This window comes from Leucoraja erinacea, unplaced genomic scaffold (genome assembly GCF_028641065.1).
Source record: "Leucoraja erinacea ecotype New England unplaced genomic scaffold, Leri_hhj_1 Leri_340S, whole genome shotgun sequence".
NCBI lineage: Eukaryota > Metazoa > Chordata > Chondrichthyes > Rajiformes > Rajidae > Leucoraja > Leucoraja erinaceus.
The window spans coordinates 36,364-59,059 of NW_026576241.1; the positions used below are offsets into that span (position 1 = coordinate 36,364).

At 47.5% G+C, this 22,696-nt stretch overlaps 1 protein-coding gene across 3 annotated transcripts in view; it reads right to left on the minus strand.

Moving 5' to 3' along the window:
* The window catches only part of nxf1b (nuclear RNA export factor 1b), a 103,967-nt gene that overhangs the window by 19,384 nt on the left and 61,887 nt on the right, over positions 1–22,696 (minus strand). For all 3 annotated transcript variants that reach the window (XM_055630345.1, XM_055630343.1, XM_055630344.1), the window contains 8 exons: positions 21,797–21,885; positions 19,828–19,935; positions 16,925–17,034; positions 12,585–12,621; positions 9,888–9,956; positions 7,483–7,538; positions 5,682–5,789; positions 2,931–2,989 (listed from right to left, as the gene is read on the minus strand). In XM_055630345.1, coding sequence (XP_055486320.1) covers positions 2,931–2,989; positions 5,682–5,789; positions 7,483–7,538; positions 9,888–9,956; positions 12,585–12,621; positions 16,925–17,034; positions 19,828–19,935; positions 21,797–21,885 — 636 coding nt within the window. The remainder of the gene's footprint in view (positions 1–2,930; positions 2,990–5,681; positions 5,790–7,482; positions 7,539–9,887; positions 9,957–12,584; positions 12,622–16,924; positions 17,035–19,827; positions 19,936–21,796; positions 21,886–22,696) is intronic.

The window sequence follows — 22,696 nt, forward strand, 5'->3', positions numbered from 1 at the left end:
GTTTTTTTCATCTAAAAACAACATATTATTGTTTCAACCACTGTGATCAGGGTCAATTGCCTGATTAAGTGAATATCTTCTGTAAAGCAGAAACTGCTGCCTCAGCAGGTCACTGGAGAAAAGTGCTGAAAGCTGGTCAACTCGAAGGCCTGTTTCGCTCATTGTAATCTCCTGACCCGGCACCAGCAGCAGCCAGAGTTTTCACAGTGAGAACAGCTGCTTGAAGTAGCAGGGAGTAGTGGACTTTGCACAGGTATCGACTTTGCCGGTACAGTTAGAGCGGCCTCAAGAAATGACATATCAACGACCCTAGTGAGACCGCACCTGGAGTATTGTGTACAGTTTTGGTCCCCTAATTTAAGGAAGGACATTCTTGCTATTGAGGGAGCCCAGCGTAGGTTATGGCGGGACTGTCATATGCTGAGAGAATGGAGCAGTGGTGGGCTTGTACACTCTAGAGTTTAGAAGGATGAGAGGCAATCTCATTGAAACGTATAAGATTGTTAAGGGTTTGGACACGCTAGAGGCAGGGAACATGTTCCCGATGTTGGGGGAGTCCAGAACCAGGGGCCACACACAGTTTAAGAATAAGGGGTCAGCCATTTAGAACGGAGACATTTGTTCTCACAGAGAGTTGTGAGTCTGTGGAATTCTCTGCCTGGTGGTGGCCGGTTCTCTGGATGCTTTCAAGAGAGAGCTAGATAGGGCTCTTAAAAATAGTGGAGTCCGGGGATATGGGGAGAAGGCAGGAACGGGGTACTGACTCACAGCCATGATCACATTGAAGGGCGGTGCTAGCTCGAAGGGCCGAATTGCCTACTCCTGCACCTATAGTCTATTGACCCCCTGAATTTTATCATTTTGCCTGAATACTTTGGATGAATTACTAGTTCTCATGTTCTAGGAGCAGAATTAGGCCATTTGGCCCATCTACACCCACCATTCAATCATGGCTGATCTATCTTTCCCTCTCAACCCCATTCTCCTGCCTTCTCCCCATAACCCCCGACACTCGCACTAATCAAGAATCTGCCAATCTCCGCCTTAACAATATCCACTGACTTGGCCTCCACAGCCGTCTGTGGCAATGAATTCCACAGATTCACCACCCTCTGACTAAAGAAATTCCTCCTCATCTCCTTTCTAAAGTTACGTCCTTTTATTGTGCGGGTGTGGCCTCTGGTCCCAGACTCTCCTGCGAGTGGAAACATCCTCTCCACATTCACTCCATCCAGGTCTTTCACTATTCCGTAAGTTTCAATTCAGTAGGTACCCCCTTGAAATATAGAAACATGGCCATTCCGCCCATCGAGCCAGCATCGCCATTCATCATCATGCTGATCATCCAGAATCAGTACCCCGTTCCTGCTTTCTCCGAATATCCCTTGACTCCGTTGAGGATACCGATTGGGGATGATCCCTTGAGCCTCTTGCCCAGAGTAGGGGAATCGAGGACCAGAGGACATATGTTTAAAGTGAAGGGGAAAAGATAAAATCGAAGGTAGACAAAAATGCTGGAGAAACTCAGAGGGTGCAGCAGCATCTATGGAGCGAAGGAAATAGGCGACGTTTCGGGCCGAAACCCTTCTTCAGACTGAGTTTCTCCAGCATTTTTGTGTACCTTCGATTTCCAGCATCTGCAGTTCATAGTAACATAGAAATTAGGTGCAGGAGTAGAGGCCATTTGGCCCTTCGAGCCTGCACCGCCATTCAATATGATCATGGCTGATTATCCAACTCAGTATCCCGTACCTGCCTTCTCTCCATACCCTCTGATCCCCTTAGCCACAAGGGCCACATCTAACTCCCTCTTAAATATAGCCAATGAACTGGCCTCGACTACCCTCTGTGGCAGAGAGTTCCAGAGATTCACCACTCTCTGTGTGAAAAAAGTTCTTCTCATCTCGGTTTTTTAAAGGATTTCCCCCTTATCCTTAAGCTGTGACCCCTTGTCCTGGACTTCCCTAACATCGGGAACAATCTTCCTGCATCTAGCCTGTCCAACCCCTTAAGAATTTTGTAAGTTTCTATAAGATCCCCTCTCAATCTTCTAAATTCTAGAAAGTATAAACCAAGTCTATCCAGTCTTTCTTCATAAGACAGTCCTGACATCCCAGGAATCAGTCTGGTGAACCGTCTCTGCACTCCCTCTATGGCAATAATGTCCTTCCTCAGATTTGGAGACCAAAACTGTACGCGATACTCCAGGTGTGGTCTCACCAAGACCCTGTACAACTGCAGTAGAACCTCCCTGCTCCTATACTCAAATCCTTCTTAAACACAAGATATAATAGAAACCTGAAGGGTAACCTTTTCACACAAAAGAGTGGTGAATCTCTGGAACTCTCTGCCACAGAGAGTAGTCGAGGCCACAGTTCATTGGCTATATTTAAGAGGGAGTTAGATGTGGCCCTTGTGGCTAAGGGGATCAGGGGGTATGGAGAGAAGGCAGGTACGGGATACTGAGTTGGATGATCCGCCATGATCATATTGAATGGCGGTGCAGGCTCGAAGGGCCGAATGGCCTACTCCTGCACCTAATTTCTATGTTTCTATGTTTCTAAAAGGTGGGTGTATGGAACAAGCTGAGGCAGGGACTATGCCAAAAAACAACAACAGCAGTGGCGCAGCAGTAGAGTTGGGTTCGATCCTGACTACGGGTGCCGTCTGTACGGACTTTGTACCCTCTCCCTGGGACCGCGTGGGTTTTCTCCGGGTGCTTCAGTTTCCTCCCACACTCCAAAGACGTGCGGGTTTGTGGGTTAATTAGCTTCAGTAAAATGGTAAACTTCCCCTTGTGCGTGTGGGATAGAGCTAGCCGTTCGGGTGATCGGTGGGTGGGCTGAAGGGCCTGTTTCCACGTCACATGTCTACAGCAGCGGCAATCATGGTGAAACACTGGAGCATGAGATAGAAAGCAGTTTTCTTACTTGGATCTTTCAGCCTCTTCACATTTCGGCTTTCTTTGAAATATTCTCCCAGGCTGCTCCTGTTTAGAGACAGGACAAAACGTAGGACATTAATGGATGACTGAGATAACAGCTGATATTTTTCATCACTCTAGCCCTGTAGAAATATACAAATGGAGAGAAGGCAGGAGAATGGGGTTGAAAAGATAGATCAGCATGAAAACAAGGGGTCACAGCTTAAGGATAAGGGAGAAATCCTTTAAAACTGAGATGAGAAGAACTTTTTTCACACAGAGAGTGGTGAATCTCTGGAACTCTCCGCCACAGAGGGTAGTTGAGGCCAGTTCATTGGCTATATTTAAGAGGGAGATAGATGTGGCCCTTGTGGCTAAGGGGATCAGGGGGTATGGAGAGAAGGCAGGTACGGGATACTGAGTTGGATGATCAGATGATCCAGGACTAGGCCATTCGGCCCTTCGAGAGTATAAACCGAGTCTATCCAGTCTTTCTTCATAAGACAGTCCTGACATCCCAGGAATCAGTCTGGTGAACCTTCTCTGCACTCCCTCTATGGCAATAATGTCCTTCCTCAGATTTGGAAACCAAAACTGTACGCAATACTCCAGGTGTGGTCTCACCAAGACCCTGTACCACTGGATAGACTCGGTTTATACTCTCGAAGGGCCGAATGGCCTAGTCCTGCACCTAATTTCTATGTTTCTATGAATGACGGTACTGGCACGAAAAGTTTTTCCTCATCTCAGTCCTAAATGGCCGACCCCTTATTCTTAAACTGTGACCCCTGGTTCTGGACTCCCCCAACATAGTGAAACATTTTCCTGCATCTAGCCTGTCCAGTCCCTTAAGAATGTTATATGTTTCTATCAGATCCCCTCTCATCCTTCTAAGTTCCAGGAATACAAGGCCAGTTGATCCACTCTTTCATCATATGTCAGTTCCGACATCCCGTGAATGAACCTGGTGAAGCTAGGCTGCACTCCCTCAACAGCAAGAAACAACTTGGCCTTGGTGATTGCGGTGCTGGCTCGAAGGGCCAAATGGCCTACTCCTGCACCTATTGTCTATTCAAGCGCATGCCCAGACATCATCAAACATAGACAATAGGTGCAGGAGTAGGCCATTCGGCCCTTTCAGCCTGCACCGCCATTCGATATGATCATGGCTGATCATCCAACTCAGTATCCCATCCCTGCCTTCTCTCCATTCCCCCTGATCCCTTTAGCCACAAGGGCCACATCTAACTCCCTCTTAAATATAGCCAATGAACTGTGGCCTCAACTACCTTCTGTGGCAGAGAGTTCCACAGATGTTGTTATAGTTTCCATCTCCACCATCCACTCACAGAGCGTTCTGTGGGTTTCAACCGCTCTGAGTAAAGAATAATTCTTCCCCAGATCTCCTCTAAACCTCATCATCTCCACCATAAACTCTACCATCCAGCAACAGTGGCACAGCTGGTAGAGCTGCTGCCTCACAGCACTAGAGACCAGGGTTCAATCATGACCTCAGGTGTGTGTGTGTGTGTGTGTGTGTGTGTGTGTGTACGTGTACGTGTGTGTGCGCATGTGCGTACGTGTATGTGTGTGTACATGTACGTGTGTGCGCGCATGTGCGTACGTGTATGTGTGTGTGTGTGCGTGTACGTGTGTGTGCGCATGTGCGTACGTGTGTGTGTGTGTACATGTGTGCGCATGTGCGTGTGTGTATGTGTGTGTACGTGTGTGCATGTGCGTGTGTGTGTGTGTGTGTGTGTGCGTGTGTACGTGTGTGTGTGCGTGTGCGTGTGTATATGTGTGTGTGTGTGCGTGTGTGTGCGTGTGTGTACGTGTGTGTGTGTGTGTGCGTGTGTACGTATGTGCGTGTGTGTATGTGTGTGTGTGCGTGCATGTGTGTACGTGTACGTGTGTGTGTGTGTGTGCGCGTACGTGTGCGTGTGTATGTGTGTGTGTACGTGTGTGTCTGTGTGTGCGCGTACGTGTGTGCGCGTATGTGCGTACGTGTATGTGTGTGTGTGTGCGCATGTGCGTACGTGTATGTGTGTGTGTGTACGTGTGTGTATATACATTTATAGAGTTTGCATGTTCTCTGTGACCATGTGGGTTTCCTCTGGGTGCTCCGGTTTCCTCCCACATCCCCATGATGTGCGGGGTTGTAGGTTAATTGGCCTCTGTAAGTTGTACCTAACAAGTAGAGTGGATGAGAAAGTGGGATAACACAAAAAACTAATGTGAACAAGTTGGTGTGGACTCGGGGGGGGGGGGGGGGGGGGGGGGGGGGGGGGGGTGGGGGGGGGGGGGGGGGGGGGGGGGGGGGGGGGGGGGGGGGGGGCAAAGGGTCTGTTTCGATGCTGTTTCGCTAAATTAAACCTACACTATGGGAAAAAGTTTCTGACCAACAACCCCACTAATTTTGCACATTTCTCAGTCTCCTCTGCTCCAAGGAAAATGGAGTTTCCTCCCACACTCCAAAGGCGTACAGTGTTGTAGGTGAATTGGCTTGGTATAAGTGTAAATTGTCCCCAGTGTGTGTGGGATAGTGTTAGTGTGTGGGAATCGCTGGTCAGTGCGGACTCGATGGGCCGAAGGGCCTGTTCCAGCGCTGTATCTTTGAACTAAACTTGCTCCATATTCCTTTCCTGACCATTTACACGTCTGTGAAAATTGGACCGCCATGTGTGTGAACGATGGCAAAGGTCTTCCTGCCCATCGCGGACAACCTCCTCTCCTATGGTTTGTTCGGCAGTGGACTAACCTGGCGGGGTTCTGTTGTGTAAAGGGGATACTCAGCGAGCAGCAGGCCGTGTCATGATAAGCATCCAGGAGTCCCTGCCTGTCCGTCGAATCGTATACAGAGTAGTACCTGCAAGTGAGGACAAGCACAGTGAACAAGCGTTTTACTGAAGTGACCTATTCCTGTTACAGGTGATGCACGAAATAGACCTGTGCATCGCCTGTTTTAGATAGAGAATGGGGGGGAAAAGTAAAATAAAAATTAAAAATCCAGTAATTACCGGATGCATGATTTGAAAAATAGCAGATTTTTATTTTTATTTTATTCCCCCCACCCCCCCCCCATTCTATAATATAGCCTAGTACAAAAGGCTACAGCCTGTAGGTTGTCTGAGTTCTAACAATAAAGCTGAATAGGTGAAGACTGGAAAATGCTGGACTGAAGAATGCTGAACAGATTCAGATCAGATTCAGATTCAGATTCAATTTTAATTGTCATTGTCAGTGTACAGTACAGAGACAACGAAATGCATTTAGCATCTCCCTTGAAGAGCGACATAGCAAATGATTTGAATAAATAATAATAAGTGTCCGGGGGGGGGGGGGGGTGGTGATTGGCAGTCACCGAGGTACGTTGTTGAGTAGAGTGACAGGAAGGAACAAACATCAAAACATGTCTAGGGTCTCGGCCCGAAACGTTGCCTATTTCCTTCGCTCCATAGATGCTGCTGCACCCGCTGAGTTTCTCCAGCCTTTTTGTGTACCTTCGATTCTCCAGCATCTGCAGTTCCTTCTTAAACTCTAGATAATAGTTAGTTAGTTAGTTAGACAAAAATGCTGGAGAAACACAGCGGGTGAGGTAGCATCTATGGAGCGAAGGAAATAGGCAACGTTTCGACTCGAAACGTTGCCTATTTCCTTCGCTCCATAGATGCTGCCTCACCCGCTGAGTTTCTCCAGCATTTTTGTCTACTTTCGATTTTCCAGCATCTGCAGTTCCTTCTTAAAGATCTAGTTAGTTATTGCGAATGTGTACCACACCGTTGCTGAAGTTGAAGTTGTGACTGATAGTACTCATGCTCTCTGATGAAAGTGATAAGTATTGTACCGAAAGCAGACACAAAAATGCTGGAGAAGCTCAGCGGGTGCAGCAGCATCTACGGAGCGAAGGAAATAGGCGTCGTTTGGGGCCGAAACCCTGATGTGAGGGTGAGGAGGGGGCGGGAAGAAGAAAGGAAGAGGTGGAGCTAGTGGGCGGAGGGAGAGCTGAGAAGGGGGGGAGACAGTAAGGACTGCCTGAAATTGGAGAAGTCAATAATGTTCATACCGCTGGGGTGTAAACTGCCCAAGCAAATATGAGGTGCTGCTCCTCCAATTTACGGTGGGACTCACTCTAGCCATGGAGGGGGCCCAGGACAGAAAGGTCGGATTGGGAATGGGAGGGGGAGTTGAAGTGCTGAGCCACCGGGAGATCAAGTTGGTTATTGCGGACCGAGCGGAGGTGTTGGGCGAAGCGATCGCCAAGCCTACGCTTGGTCTCACCGATGTGGAGCAGCTGACACCTAGAGCAGCGGATGCAATAGATGAGGTTGGAGGAGGTGCAGGTGAACCTCTGCCTCACCTGGAACGACTGCTTGGGTCCTCGAATGAAGTCAAGGGGGGAGGCAAAGCGACAAGTGTAGCATTGAATTGATATCGGATTTCAGGCCAGTAAAAATAATTGTACGATAAAGCAGCAGTGGCTTTTAGCAGAGATCCTTAGACCCATTCTATAATTTATTTTGATGGCCGTGCAATGTTCACCTGAGCTCAAGGCTACTTACTGCTGAATGAAACGTGTCACAATGACCTTGATTTCCTCTGTACCAAAGTAACTGCCCTGTTAACGACAAGCAAACCGCAGGTTAATACAGCACAACACATCATCCAAGACTCTTGAGTAGTTAACATGAGCACTTCTAACTATTCTTTATTTGCAAGGTGAAATAATTAATTCATATATACTTATAGATTCCCCCCCCTCCCAAGTGACTTACGATGCACGTGTAACTACTTAAGTGCTAATGGACATAAAAAGCTGGAGTAACTCAGCAGGTCAGGCAGCATCTCTGGAGAAAAGGAATAGGTGACGTTTTGGGTTGAGACCCTTCTTCATACTCTCTACAATTTAGGAGATTGAGAGGGGATCTTACAAAGAGAAACTTACAAAATTCTTAAGGGGTTGGACAGGCTAGATGCAGGAAGATTGTTCCCGATGTTAGGGAAGTCCAGGACAAGGGGTCACAGCTTAAGGATAAGGGGGAAATCCTTTAAAACCGAGATGAGAAGAACTTTTTTCACACAGAGAGTGGTGAATCTCTGGAACTCTCTGCCACAGAGGGTAGTTGAGGCCACAGTTCATTGGCTATATTTAAGAGGGAGTTAGATGTGGCCCTTGTGGCTAAGGGGATCAGGGGGTATGGAGAGAAGGCAGGTACGGGATACTGAGTTGGATGATCAACCATGATCATATTGAATGGCGGTGCAGGCTCGAAGGGCCGAATGGCCTCTACTCCTGCACCTAATTTCTATGTTTCAGACTGGTTCAGACACCGACTAAAGGTGCTGTCTGTATGGAGTTTGCACGTTCTCCCCGTGACCCCATGGGTTTTCCCCCCGAGATATTTTGTTTCCTCCTACACTCCAAAGACGTGCAGGTTTGTAGGCTAATTGGTTTGGGTTTGTATACTTGGTATGAATTGTACCCAATGTGCGCGTTGGCTTGTGTTAATGTGCGGAGATCGCTGGTCAGCACAGACTCGGTGGGACGAAGGGCCTGGTTCCGCGCTGTGTCACTAGGGGCGCCGCACGAGTGGCAGCCAGCCCCGCCAACGGTCTGTCTGTCTGTTTCATTTTTTTTGTTGTAGTGCGTGTTAAAAGTTTGTGTAAATGTTTGTTTTCTGTGGGGCGGTGGGTCGGGAAACTTTTTATTTCAGTTTCTTGTCTTCCCGGAGATGCGATTATTTTCCGGGTGGCATCTCCGGTCGGTCTACCATCGATGGAGCTGGGGGCCTCCTCGCACTGACCTTGAGCCCTGCCACAGGGGTCAAATTCCACCCATCGATCGGCCGTGGACGTCCCAGCCTGGGATCGTTCCAACCGCGCACGGCCTGCGGACTTTACCGCCGTGAGATCGCAGTCTTGGGAGAGACTGTGGATGTCGGGAGCTCCAACGATGCAGAGGTTCGGCCAGCCCCGACAGTGGGGAATGTGGAGGAGTCACTGTGGTGGATGTTTATGTTAAAATGTATTTCGTGTGTTCTGTTTTGTGAACCGTCTTCCCGATGGCAGGGGTGAAATGAGAGCGTGGCCAGCAGTCGCTGCCTCACAAAATGGCAGCCAGCATCTGACGATGCTGGCGGCCATTTTGTGAGGCAGCGACTGCTGTAGATCCCTTCGATGGTGGGGGAGGTCGGTACCCGCGATGGACCGGGCTGTGTTCACCGCTCTCTGCCATCTCCTTTGCTTGTGGGCGTTTGAGTTGCTGAACCAGGCGGCAATGCTGTCAATGTATGGGGGGAAGGCAGGTACAGGATACTGAGTTGGATGATCAGCCATGATCACATTGAATGGCGGTGCAGGCTCGAAGGGCCGAATGGCCTCTACTCCTGCACCTATTTTCTATGTTTCTGTTTCTATTTGTATGACTGTATGGCAAATGGAATTCCTCGTGTGTTGCAAAACATACTTGGCTAATACAGCATGATTGTGATTGTGAAACTAAACTAAAACAAAACCTCTACAGTCTGAAGAAACATAGAAACATAGAAATTAGGTGCAGGAGTAGGCCATTCGGCCCTTCGAGCCTGCACCGCCATTCAATATGATCATGGCTGATCATCCAACTCAGTATCCCGTACCTGCCTTCTCTCCATACCCTCTGATCCCCTTGGCCACAAGGGCCACATCTAACTCCCCTTAAATATAGCCAATGAACTGGCCTCAACTACCCTCTGTGGCAGAGAGTTCCAGAGATTCACCACTCTCTGTGTGAAAAAAGTTCTTCTCATCTCGGTTTTTAAAGGATTTCCCCCTTATCCTTAAGCTGTGACCCCTTGTCCTGGACTTTCTTAACAAGGAGGGTCTCGACCCGAAACGTCACCCATTCCTTCTCTCCAGAGTTGCTGCTGCCTGTCCCGCCGAGTTACTCCAGCTTTTGGTGTCTACCTTCAGTGCATTAACATCGTACCTTGCAAGAAGGAAGTGTGGTCGGTGTTTCAACGTCAAAGGAAATTGGAGGCGGAAGGTCATGGCCGTCCTGTGTGAAGAAAGCCCAGAGTCAGTCTGGAGAATCGACCATTGCTGCACAACCTCAGTACTTCAACTATTAAATGCTCATTCTATTGGGAACCCTGACAAAGGTATAATGCAATGAAACTGTGAACGGCCCAGCAAATCCATGCTGGCACCCACCTATCTTTACACCGAACCTATAGGGTGATTTCACGAAAGGTCACTGGAGCGTAGATCCGCACCCACGTGACCGAAAATCTCAAGTGGAGGACATGCTAGACATGTTAGTGGATGGGAAAACACGCACTTTCCCACCCGTTAAAAACATAGAAAACGGCCAGGTTTGCATTATTGACTTACTTTTGATGAAATTCAGCGAGCAAACGCGATAATTCCCGATATTTTGGACCTTTAAATCTCCACGGCAAATGTCCACTGTTCACTTCCGCTGGATTGGCACCTTCAGCTCCCTCTTTAATTTACCTTAGTTTCTATCTTTTTTTTTGACTGTAAATCTAGGTAGCTGTGCCTCACGGTCACCCCGACTGGCACAGTAAATTGCAGATCAAAACCTGGCCGTTTTCTATGTTTTTAACGGGTGGGAAAGTGCGTGTTTTCCCATCCACTAACATGTACCGGATGTCTAGCATGTCCTCCACTTGAGATTTTCGGTCATGTGGGTGCGGATCTACGCTCCAGTGGCCTTTCGTGAAATCACCCTATATAACCATATAACAATGACAGCACGGAAACAGGCCATCTCGGCCCTTCTAGTCCGTGCCGAACACTTATTCTCCCCTAGTCCCATCTACCTGCACTCAGACCATAACCCTCCATTCCTTCCCTGTCCATATATCTATCCAATTTATTTTTAAATGATAAAATCGAACCTGCCTCCACCACTTCCACTGGAAGCTCATTCCACACAGCTACCACTCTCTGAGTAAAGAAGTTCCCCCTAAACTTTTGTCCCTTAATTCTCAAATCATGTCCTCTTGTTTGAATCTTCCCTACTCTCAATGGAAAAAGCCTGTCCACGTCAACTCTGTCTATCCCTCTCATCATTTTAAAGACCTCTATCAAATCCCCCCTTAACCTTCTGCGCTCCAAAGACCTAGCCCCAAGCACCTGTTAAGAACCTGTCCCAACCCTTTATATCAGAAGATTTCTTCAGTCTGAAGGGTCTTGGTCACCCATTCCTTCTCTCCAGAGATGCTGTCTGTCCCACTGAGTTACCCCAGCATTTTGTGTCTGTCTCCAACACTTGATATCATCCCCACGTTTCCATGAAATGCCCCCAGATTCTACCACGTAGCAATATACAGTGGCCATTTAACCTGGCAACACCCAGGGGGAAACTACGTGGTCAGAGGGAGAGCCTGCAAACATCCAGAGGTCAGGATTGAACCTAGATCACTGGAGCCATGAAGCAGTGGGGTTTTCTAGCTGTGCCACACTAGGCTCTTGACTATTTTGTTTGCAAAGTCGCCAAGATGATTTCATCCTGCTTTGAAACATTAGGTTTAAAAGTTTAATTGCATTCCAACGTTACTTTTTAAAGGGTTTAGTGATACAGCATGGAGACGGGCCCTTCGGCCCACCAAGTCCATGCCGGCCATTGATCACAGTAGATCCGTATTCATTCACCTTCTCATCCACTTCCTACACATTAAGGGGCAATTTACAAGGGGCCAATTAACCTACAAACCCTGCACGTCATTGGGATGTGGGAGGAAACCGGAGCACGCTGTCACGGGGGTAATGTGCAAATCCCTATTGGTGGCGTTTCTGCCTCCCAGTGCCAGAGACCCGGGTTCGATCCCGACTACTGTCTGCATGGAGTTTGTACGTTCTCCCCTGTGAGCTGCGTGGGTTTTCTCCGAGATCTTCGGTTCCCCCCACACTTCAAAGACATACAGGTTTGTAGGCTAATCGGCATGGTATAAATGTTGAAACAAATAGTCCTTCTTGTGTATGGGATACTGTTCATAGAAACATAGAAATTAGGTGCAGGAGTAGGCCATTCGGCCCTTCAAGCCTGCACCGCCATTCAATATGATCATGGCTGATCATCCAACTCAGTATCCCGTACCTGCCTTCTCCCCATACCCCCTGATCCCCTTAGCCACAAGGGCCACATCTAACTCCCTCTTAAATATAGCCAATGAACTGTGGCCTCAACTACCCTCTGTGGCAGAGAATTCCAGAGATTCACCACTCTCTCTGTGTGAAAAAAGTTCTTCTCATCTCGGTTTTAAAGGATTTCCCCTTTATCCTTAAGCTGTGACCCCTTGTCCTGGACTTCCCTAACATCGGGAACAATCTTCCTGCATCTAGCCTGTCCAACCCCTTCATGTACAGGGATCGCTGGTCGGTGCGGACTCGGTGGGCCGAAGGGCCTGTGTCTCCATATTAAACTAAAAAATTGAGTTTGCACCAAAGTAGAAGCAGATTTTAAAATGAAATGTTCACATTCAAATTTCTAAATTCAAAGAACAAATCAAGATCTCCTCGTTACCCCGTCAGCGTTGTCATGTTTGAAGTGTCAGCTCCACCCACTCCACCACTAACTCACTCACGCACTCACTCCCAACTCTGGGCAATGCCTCAAATCCATCATTCATCTACAGAAACCCGCCGGCAATGTACTCACCAGTCTGAGCAGCTTTGGAAATTTTTCCCTGACCGCACTGTCAAACATTGCAAAGGAGAGAAGTGAAACAAAGTAACAGTTTTTAAAATTGGCGAGGAACGTGCCATCAAAACATTGCCAACGGTCAGAGTGGCCCCACCACAGTCAATCCCCAGCCGACAAGCCCCCTCCCCTTCCCTTCCCCACCGCAGCTCAGTCACACACACAGACCCCACTGGATGCCAACTGATTGTCTGAAGACCTGAAATGTCACCCATTCCTTCTCTCCAGAGATGCTGCCTGACCCGCTGAGTTACCCCAGCTTTTTGTGTCTTTCTTTGCAGTTCCTTCCTTCACCTGAATGACATGTCTACTGGCTCCATGCTCAAGGCCAAAGAACCCTTTTCCTCTTTAGACTGTGGTGACGAGGGGTGACGTGTACAAAATGGCCAGAACTGTTCTGAAGATCACACTGGTGAGGAAGTCAGGTCCCACACACTAAATGAAGACAATCATTTACCTCTCAGCTCACTACTTGGCTTGGTGGCCACACGTGACATTAAATAGAACCACCAAGCTACCCCGAAATATCACCTGTCCACTCACTCTATGCGTAGATGCTGCCTGACACGCTGAGTTCCTCCAGCAGCGTGTGTTATGCTAGAAGCCTCGTTGGTGTTGCTGTTCACACTGATGTGGTGGTCTCCTTTTAGGTTTCAGGGAGCTTTTAGTTATAGTTTAAATAAGGGCCACCTTAATCATGAGAGCGCCTGGTGATTCAAATGCTTCCATGCACAGGCCTTGCTCTAGCCTTGTGTAGGAAGGAAAGTCAGAAGAAGGGTCTCGACCCGAAACGTCACCCATTCCTTCCCTCCATAGATGCTGTCTGAGTTACTCCAGCATCTTGTTCTAGCTCTGCATGCTCTGGCAGTCCAGATCCAAGTATCCTACCGCTAACTATTCAAACCAACAGATCTCAGGCTGCTCCCTCACTCTTCTGCACTAAACGAGATTCCCTTTGGGCCCCATATCTGAGGAAGGACGTGCTGTCTCTGGAGAGGGTCCAGAGGTGGTTTACAAGAACGATCCCAGGAATGAGTGGGTCAACATACGATGAGCGTTTGTCGGCGCTGGGCCTGTGCTCGCTGGAGTTTAGAAGGATGAGGGGGCACCTCATTGAAACGTACCAAATAGTGAAAGGCCTGGATAGAGTGGATGTGGAGAGGATGTTTCCACTAGTGGGAGAGTCTAGGACCAGAGGGCACAGCCTCAGAATTAAAGGGCGTTCCTTTCGGAATTTCTTTAGTCAGAAATGGTGAATCTGTGGAATTCCTTGCCACAGATGGCTATGGAGGCCAAGTCTACAGATTGATAGATTCTTGATTAGTGCGGGTGTCAGGGGTTTAGGGAGAAGGCAGGAAAATGGGGTTTGGAGGGAGAGATAGATCAGCCATGATTAACTGGCAGAGCAGACTTGAAGGGCTGAATGGCCTAATACTGCTCCTATCATTTATGACCTTATGGTGTATCTGCTTGTAATCATGCATTGTCCTTCCCGCTGACTGGATAGCACGCAACAAAAGCTTTTCACTCTACCTTGGTACACGTAACAATAAACTAAACTGAGAATAATCTATTGAGATATGTGGAGAGTCTCCTCATAATCACCTAGCTGGTGAAGACCTTTAGAATATTGCAGCAGCATCATTCTGCACATCCGAGGCTGCATGAGATAGCTACTAGAAGGAACAGTCAGGATTTGGGAGGCTTTGTTAGAAGTGAGCGCTAATTCAAGACATCCATGACAGATCATTTAAAAATACCTAAAGCCCCAAAATGGCAGAAAATCTATTGAAAGGTTTCACAGCACTTTAGCCTACAATGGCAGAAAGCTTTTAGCTGGTCGATTTAGGCTACATTAAAACCATTTCCAAAGGCCTCAAATCCATGAAGCAATTTACAGTGGTGGAATGAAGGGAAGAAAAATAATTTTTTCACATATCTTTGTTCAGCACAGATTTATCTTCCATTCTAGTGGGCAGAATTTAAATCCTCATTTGCAGCATTCAAATCATTCTATTCGAGTCATAGAGTGATATAGTGTTGAAACAGGCCCTTCGGCCCAACTTGCCCACACCGGCCAATATGTCCCAGTCCCAGAGTTTCGGCCCGAAACGTTGCCTATTTCCTTCGCTCCATAGATGCTGCTGCACCCGCTGGGTTTCTCCAGCTTTTTTTGTGTCCCAATCCCATCTGCCCACGTTTGGTCCATATCCCTCCAAACCTGTCCTATCCATGTACCTGTCTAACTGTTTCTTAAATGTTGGGATAGCCCCAGCCTCAACTACCTTCTCTGGCAGCATGTTCTGTACACCCATCACCCTTTGTTTGTAAATGTCACCCCTCAGATTCCTATTAAACCTTTTCCCCTTCAGCTTCCGGTCATCTATTCACCTACTCTAGGCAAGAGACTCTCTACCCGATCTATTCCTCTCATGATCGTATACACCTCTATACGATCACCCCTCATCCTCCTGCGCTCCAAGGAACAGTGTCCCAGCCTGCTCAACCTCTCTCTATTCGGACCCTCTAGTCTAGCATTCTCAATGGGGTTCGAATATGTAGCATAGCAGAATAATCATTCCTTCACCAGTACACAAAGTACTTTGCCAATGTTAATGGAGAATTTATGCTGAGTGTACGAGTCCGCTCACACCGCTCCTCACCAAGCCTGCATTTTACCCGCTTGCCAAAATGAACCAGTGAATTATTCTGTTTGGAAGTGGTCAATTTAGCTGCAGTGGCGGTTAGGACCGTCCCAGACAAATGTCAAATTAGTAAACCAGCCTGCGGGGGGCCAACGAGAAGCAGCACTGCCTCCAGTCTCATTCACATTTAGTTTCCGTTTACTTACCGTGCTGACCTGAACTCACCTGAACACGGGTGATAGTATACAGGATCAAGGTTGGAAAAAGAGATGATTAGTTCGGATTGGGAAGGGAGAGGGATTAAGGCAGTGTGTGAGATCACCACACAGCGCCAGTTACTAATTGCGTTGAAATGGACACTGTAAACACACAGGGAGCAAACAAAAGCAAAAACTGGGTGGCAAATCTGGAAAGTGATTTCTTAAAAAAGGCCTCGATAAGGGATGGGGCGAGAGGTTAAGGAGCATGAACAAGAGGATGTGGGAGATAAGAGGGCAGATTGAAGAACTGCAGTCCAAAGAATTATTCAAATGCCTTTATCGATCTCATTTAAAATTAAGTTACCCACATTGTGCAAAATTAATTTTCTGAATTTTCCTCGCAAAGGCAGATTAAAAAGATAAATGTTGTTGCTCCAGCTTGTCGTTTAATTGTCAAAACTTGAGGCTGCAGGCGTTGCGTGAAATATTCTCTCTCTGGCCGATCTGCCGGGGAAGACGGCTCCACTGGTCAGACTCTCAGAGCAGTTGCAAAAGCCAAGAATGTACCAAAGCCACATGATCACCCCTCTGCTTTGAAGGCCAATGCACGGCTGTGCCTGTCTTAGGTTGTCCCTCTCTGGAGGAATCTTACCCGTCACTGGCTAACCAGCCTTCTTCACTGGCCACAAGGAAGAATGTCGATCCACTTCAGATGTCAACGACCATTGCGTAATGGTGGCCCCGGGTCTTCTTTTATACGTACGAATATAAAAAGTCGTTGATGTGTAAAATTTGTCACAGGCTTGCCAAAGTAAGTGTTGATTCATTCGTGTGACCATTGGCTTTTGAGAGCATTCAGAGCTTTTTACAGCTATGCAAGGAGACGACTGCCAGGGAGCTCTGATAAACGACACTTCCACAAGCCTTTGCAGCCTCCAACCTCAACACCTTATCCGTTTTAACCAGGAACCAGGAACCAAGTACAAACTACAACTTCTTTAGAATGCAGTTCTTCACAATTTGCCCCCCCCAAAAATGGAGAATTAGATACTAATCTGAGTTTTCATCATCAGATCTAAATGATTTTGAAAGTAGGAAATGTTTTCAAAAAGTTCTAAACCATCTGCAGATCAGACCTGGTAGGAAAAATATTGACTTTCAATTTAGCAAATGCCAGCATCATCTACTTGTACACATATACTGGATAAATTATGATAATAGTGAACTTTGTCAGCTCCACTGCTATACAAAGTAAACACATTGGTGAGGAGTAAATTAGTTTTAAATTAAGATATACTCCGGAGAGGAGGGGGGGGGGGGGGGGGGGGGGGGGGGGGGGGGGGGGGGGGGGGGGGGGGGGGGGGGGGGGGGGGAAGGGGGGGGGAATGCAGTGAGCGCCATTGGCAAAGCTTCGTCCCGAAAGGAAAGCAGCACAGGAGGTCCTTCTACTGACCTGACGTAGGTAGCCTGATCCCGAAAGTTTCCACAAAGAGGATTCCCTTCCAACCAAAGTTCCTCCAGCTTGAAGCCTTTTATTTTGTCCAGATCTCTTTCGGATTTGAGCTAAACAGAGATTCACGTAGCGTTGTTCTTACAGAGTACTGCAATGCCGTCCATAAAACTAAAGCCACTATCCATGCTCCCAGACTCACCCCTCGGCTATCTATTTAAAACTGCAGCTTGAGGGGGGGGTCAATACTTGGCTCGATAAGTTAAAGCCAGGATAACGCAATGTTGTTTTATCACCACTATTTCACATTGCACGGCTAGGGCAACAGATCGCTACAAACATTGTGTGTACGCAGCTTTGCCTACCGTGAATGCTCACTTTTGGGCAGCACGGTAGAGCTGCTGCCTCACAGCGCCCGCCAGAGAACCGGGTTCGATCCCGACCACGGGTGCTGCCCTGTGCGGAGTTTGAACGTTCTCCCCATGGGTTTCCGCCAAGATCATCGGTGGCCGGCGCGGACTCGGTGGGCCGAAGGGCCTGTTTCCGCACTGCGCCTTTCAACTAAACTAATCCTGCGTCCCGAATTTGGGAGACCTGTACACATTTCACTATTGGTTTCTGACATTCGGTGAACGCAAACCATTAAAATAATAACAACTCCACATAAAAGTCAAGGGTAGTTTGGGAGTTCAGCCTGTTTGAGGACGAAAGGTAAAAAAATATTAAGAGTAAGAACAGGTAGACAAAAATGCTGGAGAAACTCAGCGGGTCGAGACCGTTTCGGGTCGAGACCCGAAACGTCGCCTATTTCCTTCGCTCCATAGATGCTGCCTCAACCCGCTGAGTTTCTCCAGCATTTTTGTCTACCTTCGATTTTCCAGCATCTGCAGTTCCTTCTTGAACAAGAGAAGGAACAGGTGTTATTTCAAGCTTGTTCAACACATTTCAAAGTTACTTATTAAAGAGCACATTTGTACATTTCTAAGCTTTTTCCACCAAATGTGTGAACAAATGTAACGTGTGAACATTTCTGCATTCTTTTAATAGTTGTAAGAATCAGTGCCTTTCGTTAATTGTTCCCTGAGCAGTCGATAAGATGCCAGCACACATGCCAGCATTTCTCAGCCCCTGGCATAAGGAATATTGCAACAAATTAAAGTGTCTTGCACATAAATCAAACCCTCCATGAAACAATAGCCTGGAATTAAGATTCATTCCTGCGTCCCCACTATGGATGTAGAAACATAGGAAATAGGTGCAGGCCCTTCGAGCCTGCAAACGCCATTCAATATGATCATGGCTGATCATCCAACTCAGTGTCCCATCCCTGCCTTCTCTCCATACTCCCTGATCCCTTTAGCCACAAGGGCCACATCTAACTCCCTCTTAAATATAGCCAATGAACTGTGGCCTCAACTACCATCTGTGGCAGAGAGTTTCAGAGATTTACTACTCTCTGTGTGAAAAATGTTTTTCTCATCTCGGTCCTAAAGGATTTCCCACTGATCCTTAAACTGTGTGACCCCTTGTTCTGGACTTCCCCAACATCGGGAACAATCTTCCTGCATCTAGCCTGTCCAGCCCCTTAAGAATTTTGTAAGTTTCTATAAGATCCCCCCTCAATCTTCTAAATTCTAGCGTGTACAAGCCGAGTCTATCCAGTCTTTCTTCATGTGGAAGTGCTGACATCCCAGGACTCTCTCTCTCTCTCTCTCATGCCAAATGATGGTTGATGGTTGGCCTGGACTCAGTGATGGGATGTGCTTCAATGCTGTATCTCTAATCTCCCCACTGTTAGCTAACCTGGTAGCCACAACCTTGTACAAGCTATTTAATTAATATCATTACAAGCAGTCAATCCCATTCTCACCCATCGGCTTTTAGACCAGAGATACAGTACAGTACAATGCGGAAACAAGCCAGACTGCGCTGACCAGTGATCGCCCCATACACTGGCACTAACCTACACACTAGGGTCAATTTACAATTATATCAAAGCCAATTCATTTACAAACCTGTACGTCTTTGGATTGTGGGGGGGAACCGGAGCACCCGGAGAAAACCCACGCGCACAGGGAGAAGTTACAAATAGCGTAGTCAGGATCGGACTGACACTTGTTTATTGGCAAACATTAGTCATAAAGTCATAGGCAATAGACAATAGGTCAGGAGTAGGCCATTCGACCCTTCACTGTGATCATGGCTGATCATCCCCAATCAATATCCCGTTCCTGCCTTCTCCCCATATCCCCTGACTCCGCTATCTTTAAGAGCCCTATCTAGCTCTCCCTTGAAAGCATCCAGAGAACCGGCCTCCACCGCCCACTGAGGCAGAGAATTCCGCAGACTCGCCACTCTCTGTGGGGAAAAAGCGTTTCCTCGTCTCCGTTCTAAATGGCTTACCCCTTATTCTTAAACTGGGGTCATACAGGGTGGAAACGGGCCCTTCGGCCAAACTTGCCCATGCCGACCAACATCTCCCATTCGACACTAGTCCCACCAGCCCGCTTTTGGCCCGCATCCCTGTAAACCTACCCAATCCATCTACCGGTATAAATGCTTCTTAAACGCTGCGACTGTCCCTGTCTCAACTACCTCCACCGGCAGCTTGGTGTAAAACAAGTTACCTCTCAGGTTCCCATTATATATAACCCCCCCCCCCCCCTTACGCCACAAGTAACAAGAACGTTAACCATCCTTCCTCCATCCTATTTCCGTTCTTTAATATCCACAACAATAAAAAGATACGCAAATGTTCCTTACAAAGTGGTTAGGTGAAGAATAGCAAACAAAAAGATGAAAGGCAACAATGATTTAACCAGTAATGTTTTGAGGATCCTCTGATTTAGGCAGTGGGCAATGGCAGGATTATGCAACGACATTTCTGGTCATTAACCCACACGTACCTCATTTCTGGAAAGATTCAAAATTTTCAAACCAGGTGCTTTAGAAATCAAGTCTGTCAGGTCCTCTAATCTGTACAGCTTGTTGTTGCCCAGGTTGAGAGAGAGCAGCTAGAAAAATAGTGCACACATTACAATGGCATTTGCTCTGTCCAGCATAGCAATATACACACACACACACACACACACACACACACACACACACACACACACACACACACACACACACACACACACACACACACACACACACACACACACACACAACACACACACAACACACAACACACACACACATACATAAAATGCTGGAGTATATCAGCAAAACAGGCAACAATCCAGAGATGCTGGGAGTTGGGGGTCTTAGGGGTTGGACAGGCTAGATGCAGGAAGATTGTTCCCGATGTTGGGGAAGTCCAGGACAAGGGGTCACAGCTTAAGGATAAGGGGGGGAAATCCTTTTAAAACCGAGATGAGAAGAACTTTTTTCACACAGAGAGTGGTGAATCTCTGGAACTCTCTGCCACAGAGGGTAGTTGAGGCCAGTTCATTGGCTATATTTAAGAGGGAGTTAGATGTGGCCCTTGTGGCTAAGGGGATCAGGGGGTATGGAGAGAAGGCAGGTACGGGATACTGAGTTGGATGATCAGCCATGATCATATTGAATGGCGGTGCAGGCTCGAAGGGCCAAATGGCCTCTACTCCTGCACCTAATTTCTATGTTTCTATGTCTGTCCCGCTGAGTTACTCCAGCATTTTGTTTCTATCTTCAGTGTAAGCCAGCATCTGCAGTTCCTTCCCACACATGATAAGTACTACTGCTGCGCTCAGTTTTGGTCACCGTGTTATCGGAAAGATGTTGTCAAGCTGGAAAGGGCGCAGAGAAGGTTTACGAGGATGTTGCCAGGAGTCGAGGGACTGAGCTATAGGGAGAAGTTGAGAAAGCCTGGCCTTTATTCCTTGGAGCACAGGATGATGAGGGGTGATCTTATAGAGATGTAATCTTATAGAGGTGTATAAGATCATGAGGTGAATACATAGGGTTATTTCTGGAGCACAGGAGGATGAAGGGTGAACTCATAAAATGATGAGAGGTTTAGATCGGGTAAATGCACAATATTTTGCCCAGAGTAGGGGAATCGAGAACCAGAGGGCATAGGTTGAAGGTGAGGTGGGGGGGGGAAGATTTAATAGGATAGACTTGGTTTATACTCTCTAGAATTTAGGAGATTGAGAGGGGATCTTATAGAAACGTACAAAATTCTTAAGGGGTTGGACAGGCTAGATGCAGGAAGATTGTTCCCGATGTTGGGGAAGTCCAGGACAAGGGGTCACAGCTTAAGGATAATGGGGGAAATCCTTTAAAACCGAGATGAGAAGAACTTTTTCACACAGAGAGTGGTGAATCTCTGGAACTCTCTGCCACAGAAGGTAGTTGAGGCCACAGTTCATTGGCTATATTTAAGAGGGAGTTAGATGTGGCCCTTGTGGCTAAAGGGATCAGGGGGTATGGGAGAGAAGGCAGGTACGGGATACTGAGTTGGATGATCAGCCATGATCATATTGAATGGCGGTGCAGGCTCGAAGGGCCGAATGGCCTACTCCTGCACCTAATTTTCTATGTTTCTAATAGGAACCCGAGGGACAACTTTACACAAAGGGTGATGGGTGTATGGAACTAGCTGCCGGAGGAGGTAGCTGAGGCAACCGGAGGAGGTACGATCGCAACGTTTAAGAAACATTTGGACAGGTACATGGATAGGACAGGTTAATGGGCCAAACGCAGGCAGGTGGGACTAGTGTAGATGGGACATGTTGGGCGGTGTGGGCAAGTTGGGCTGAATGGCCCGTTTACACGCTATAAGTTCAAAATGGCTGCCTAAACTTTCCCCATCAGCGAGGTTCCTTGGTAAATGTGCACTGCTATACAGGGACACATGACAATAAACTCACATGAACTTGAACTGCTTACCTCTGGAATATTCTCTTCTATTATCTTGACAACGGTGCTCATGGAATTCCTTCTGTTTAACACCACTTCAATATTCTGGGAGACAAGGTCTGGACAAACAAAAGCATTGATTATTCCAATGTATAGTCAACATTAAATCGAGACGCTGCTTCTCTTCAATGGGAGTAAGAAGCGTGCCAACTTCTTCTTGCAAATGAAGTCAAGTCAAGTCAAGTTTATTTGTCACATACACATACGAGATGTGCAGTGAAATGAAAGTTGCAATGCTCGCGGACTTTTGTGCAAAAGACAAACAACAAAACAACCAAACAAACTATAAACACAATCATAACACACATATTCTTTTACATAATAAATAATAGAAGGAAAAACGTTCTGTAAAGTTAGTCCCTGGTGAGATAGGCGTTTACAGTCCGAATGGCCTCTGGGAAGAAACTCCTTCTCAACCTCTCCATTCTCACCGCATGGCAACGGAGGCGTTTGCCTGACCGTAGCAGCTGGAACAGTCCGTTGCAGGGGTGGAAGGGGTCTCCCATGATTTTATTTGCTCTGGAGTTGCACCTCCTGTTGTATAGGTCCTGCAGGGGGGGGGCGAGTGAAGTTCCCATAGTGCGTTCGGCCGAACGCACTACTCTCTGCAGAGCCTTCTTGTCCTTGGCAGAGCAATTCCCAAACCAGATGGTAATGTTCCCGGACAAGATGCTTTCCACCGCCGCTGCGTAGAAGCACTGGAGGATCCTCGGAGACACTCTGAATTTCCTCAATTGCCTGAGGTGGTAAAGGCGCTGCCTTGCCTTACTCACGAGTGCTGAGGCGTGTGATGCCCATGTCATATCCTGGGAGATGTGGACTCCCAGATATTTAAAACAGTTCACCCTATCCACAGGATCCCCATTTATC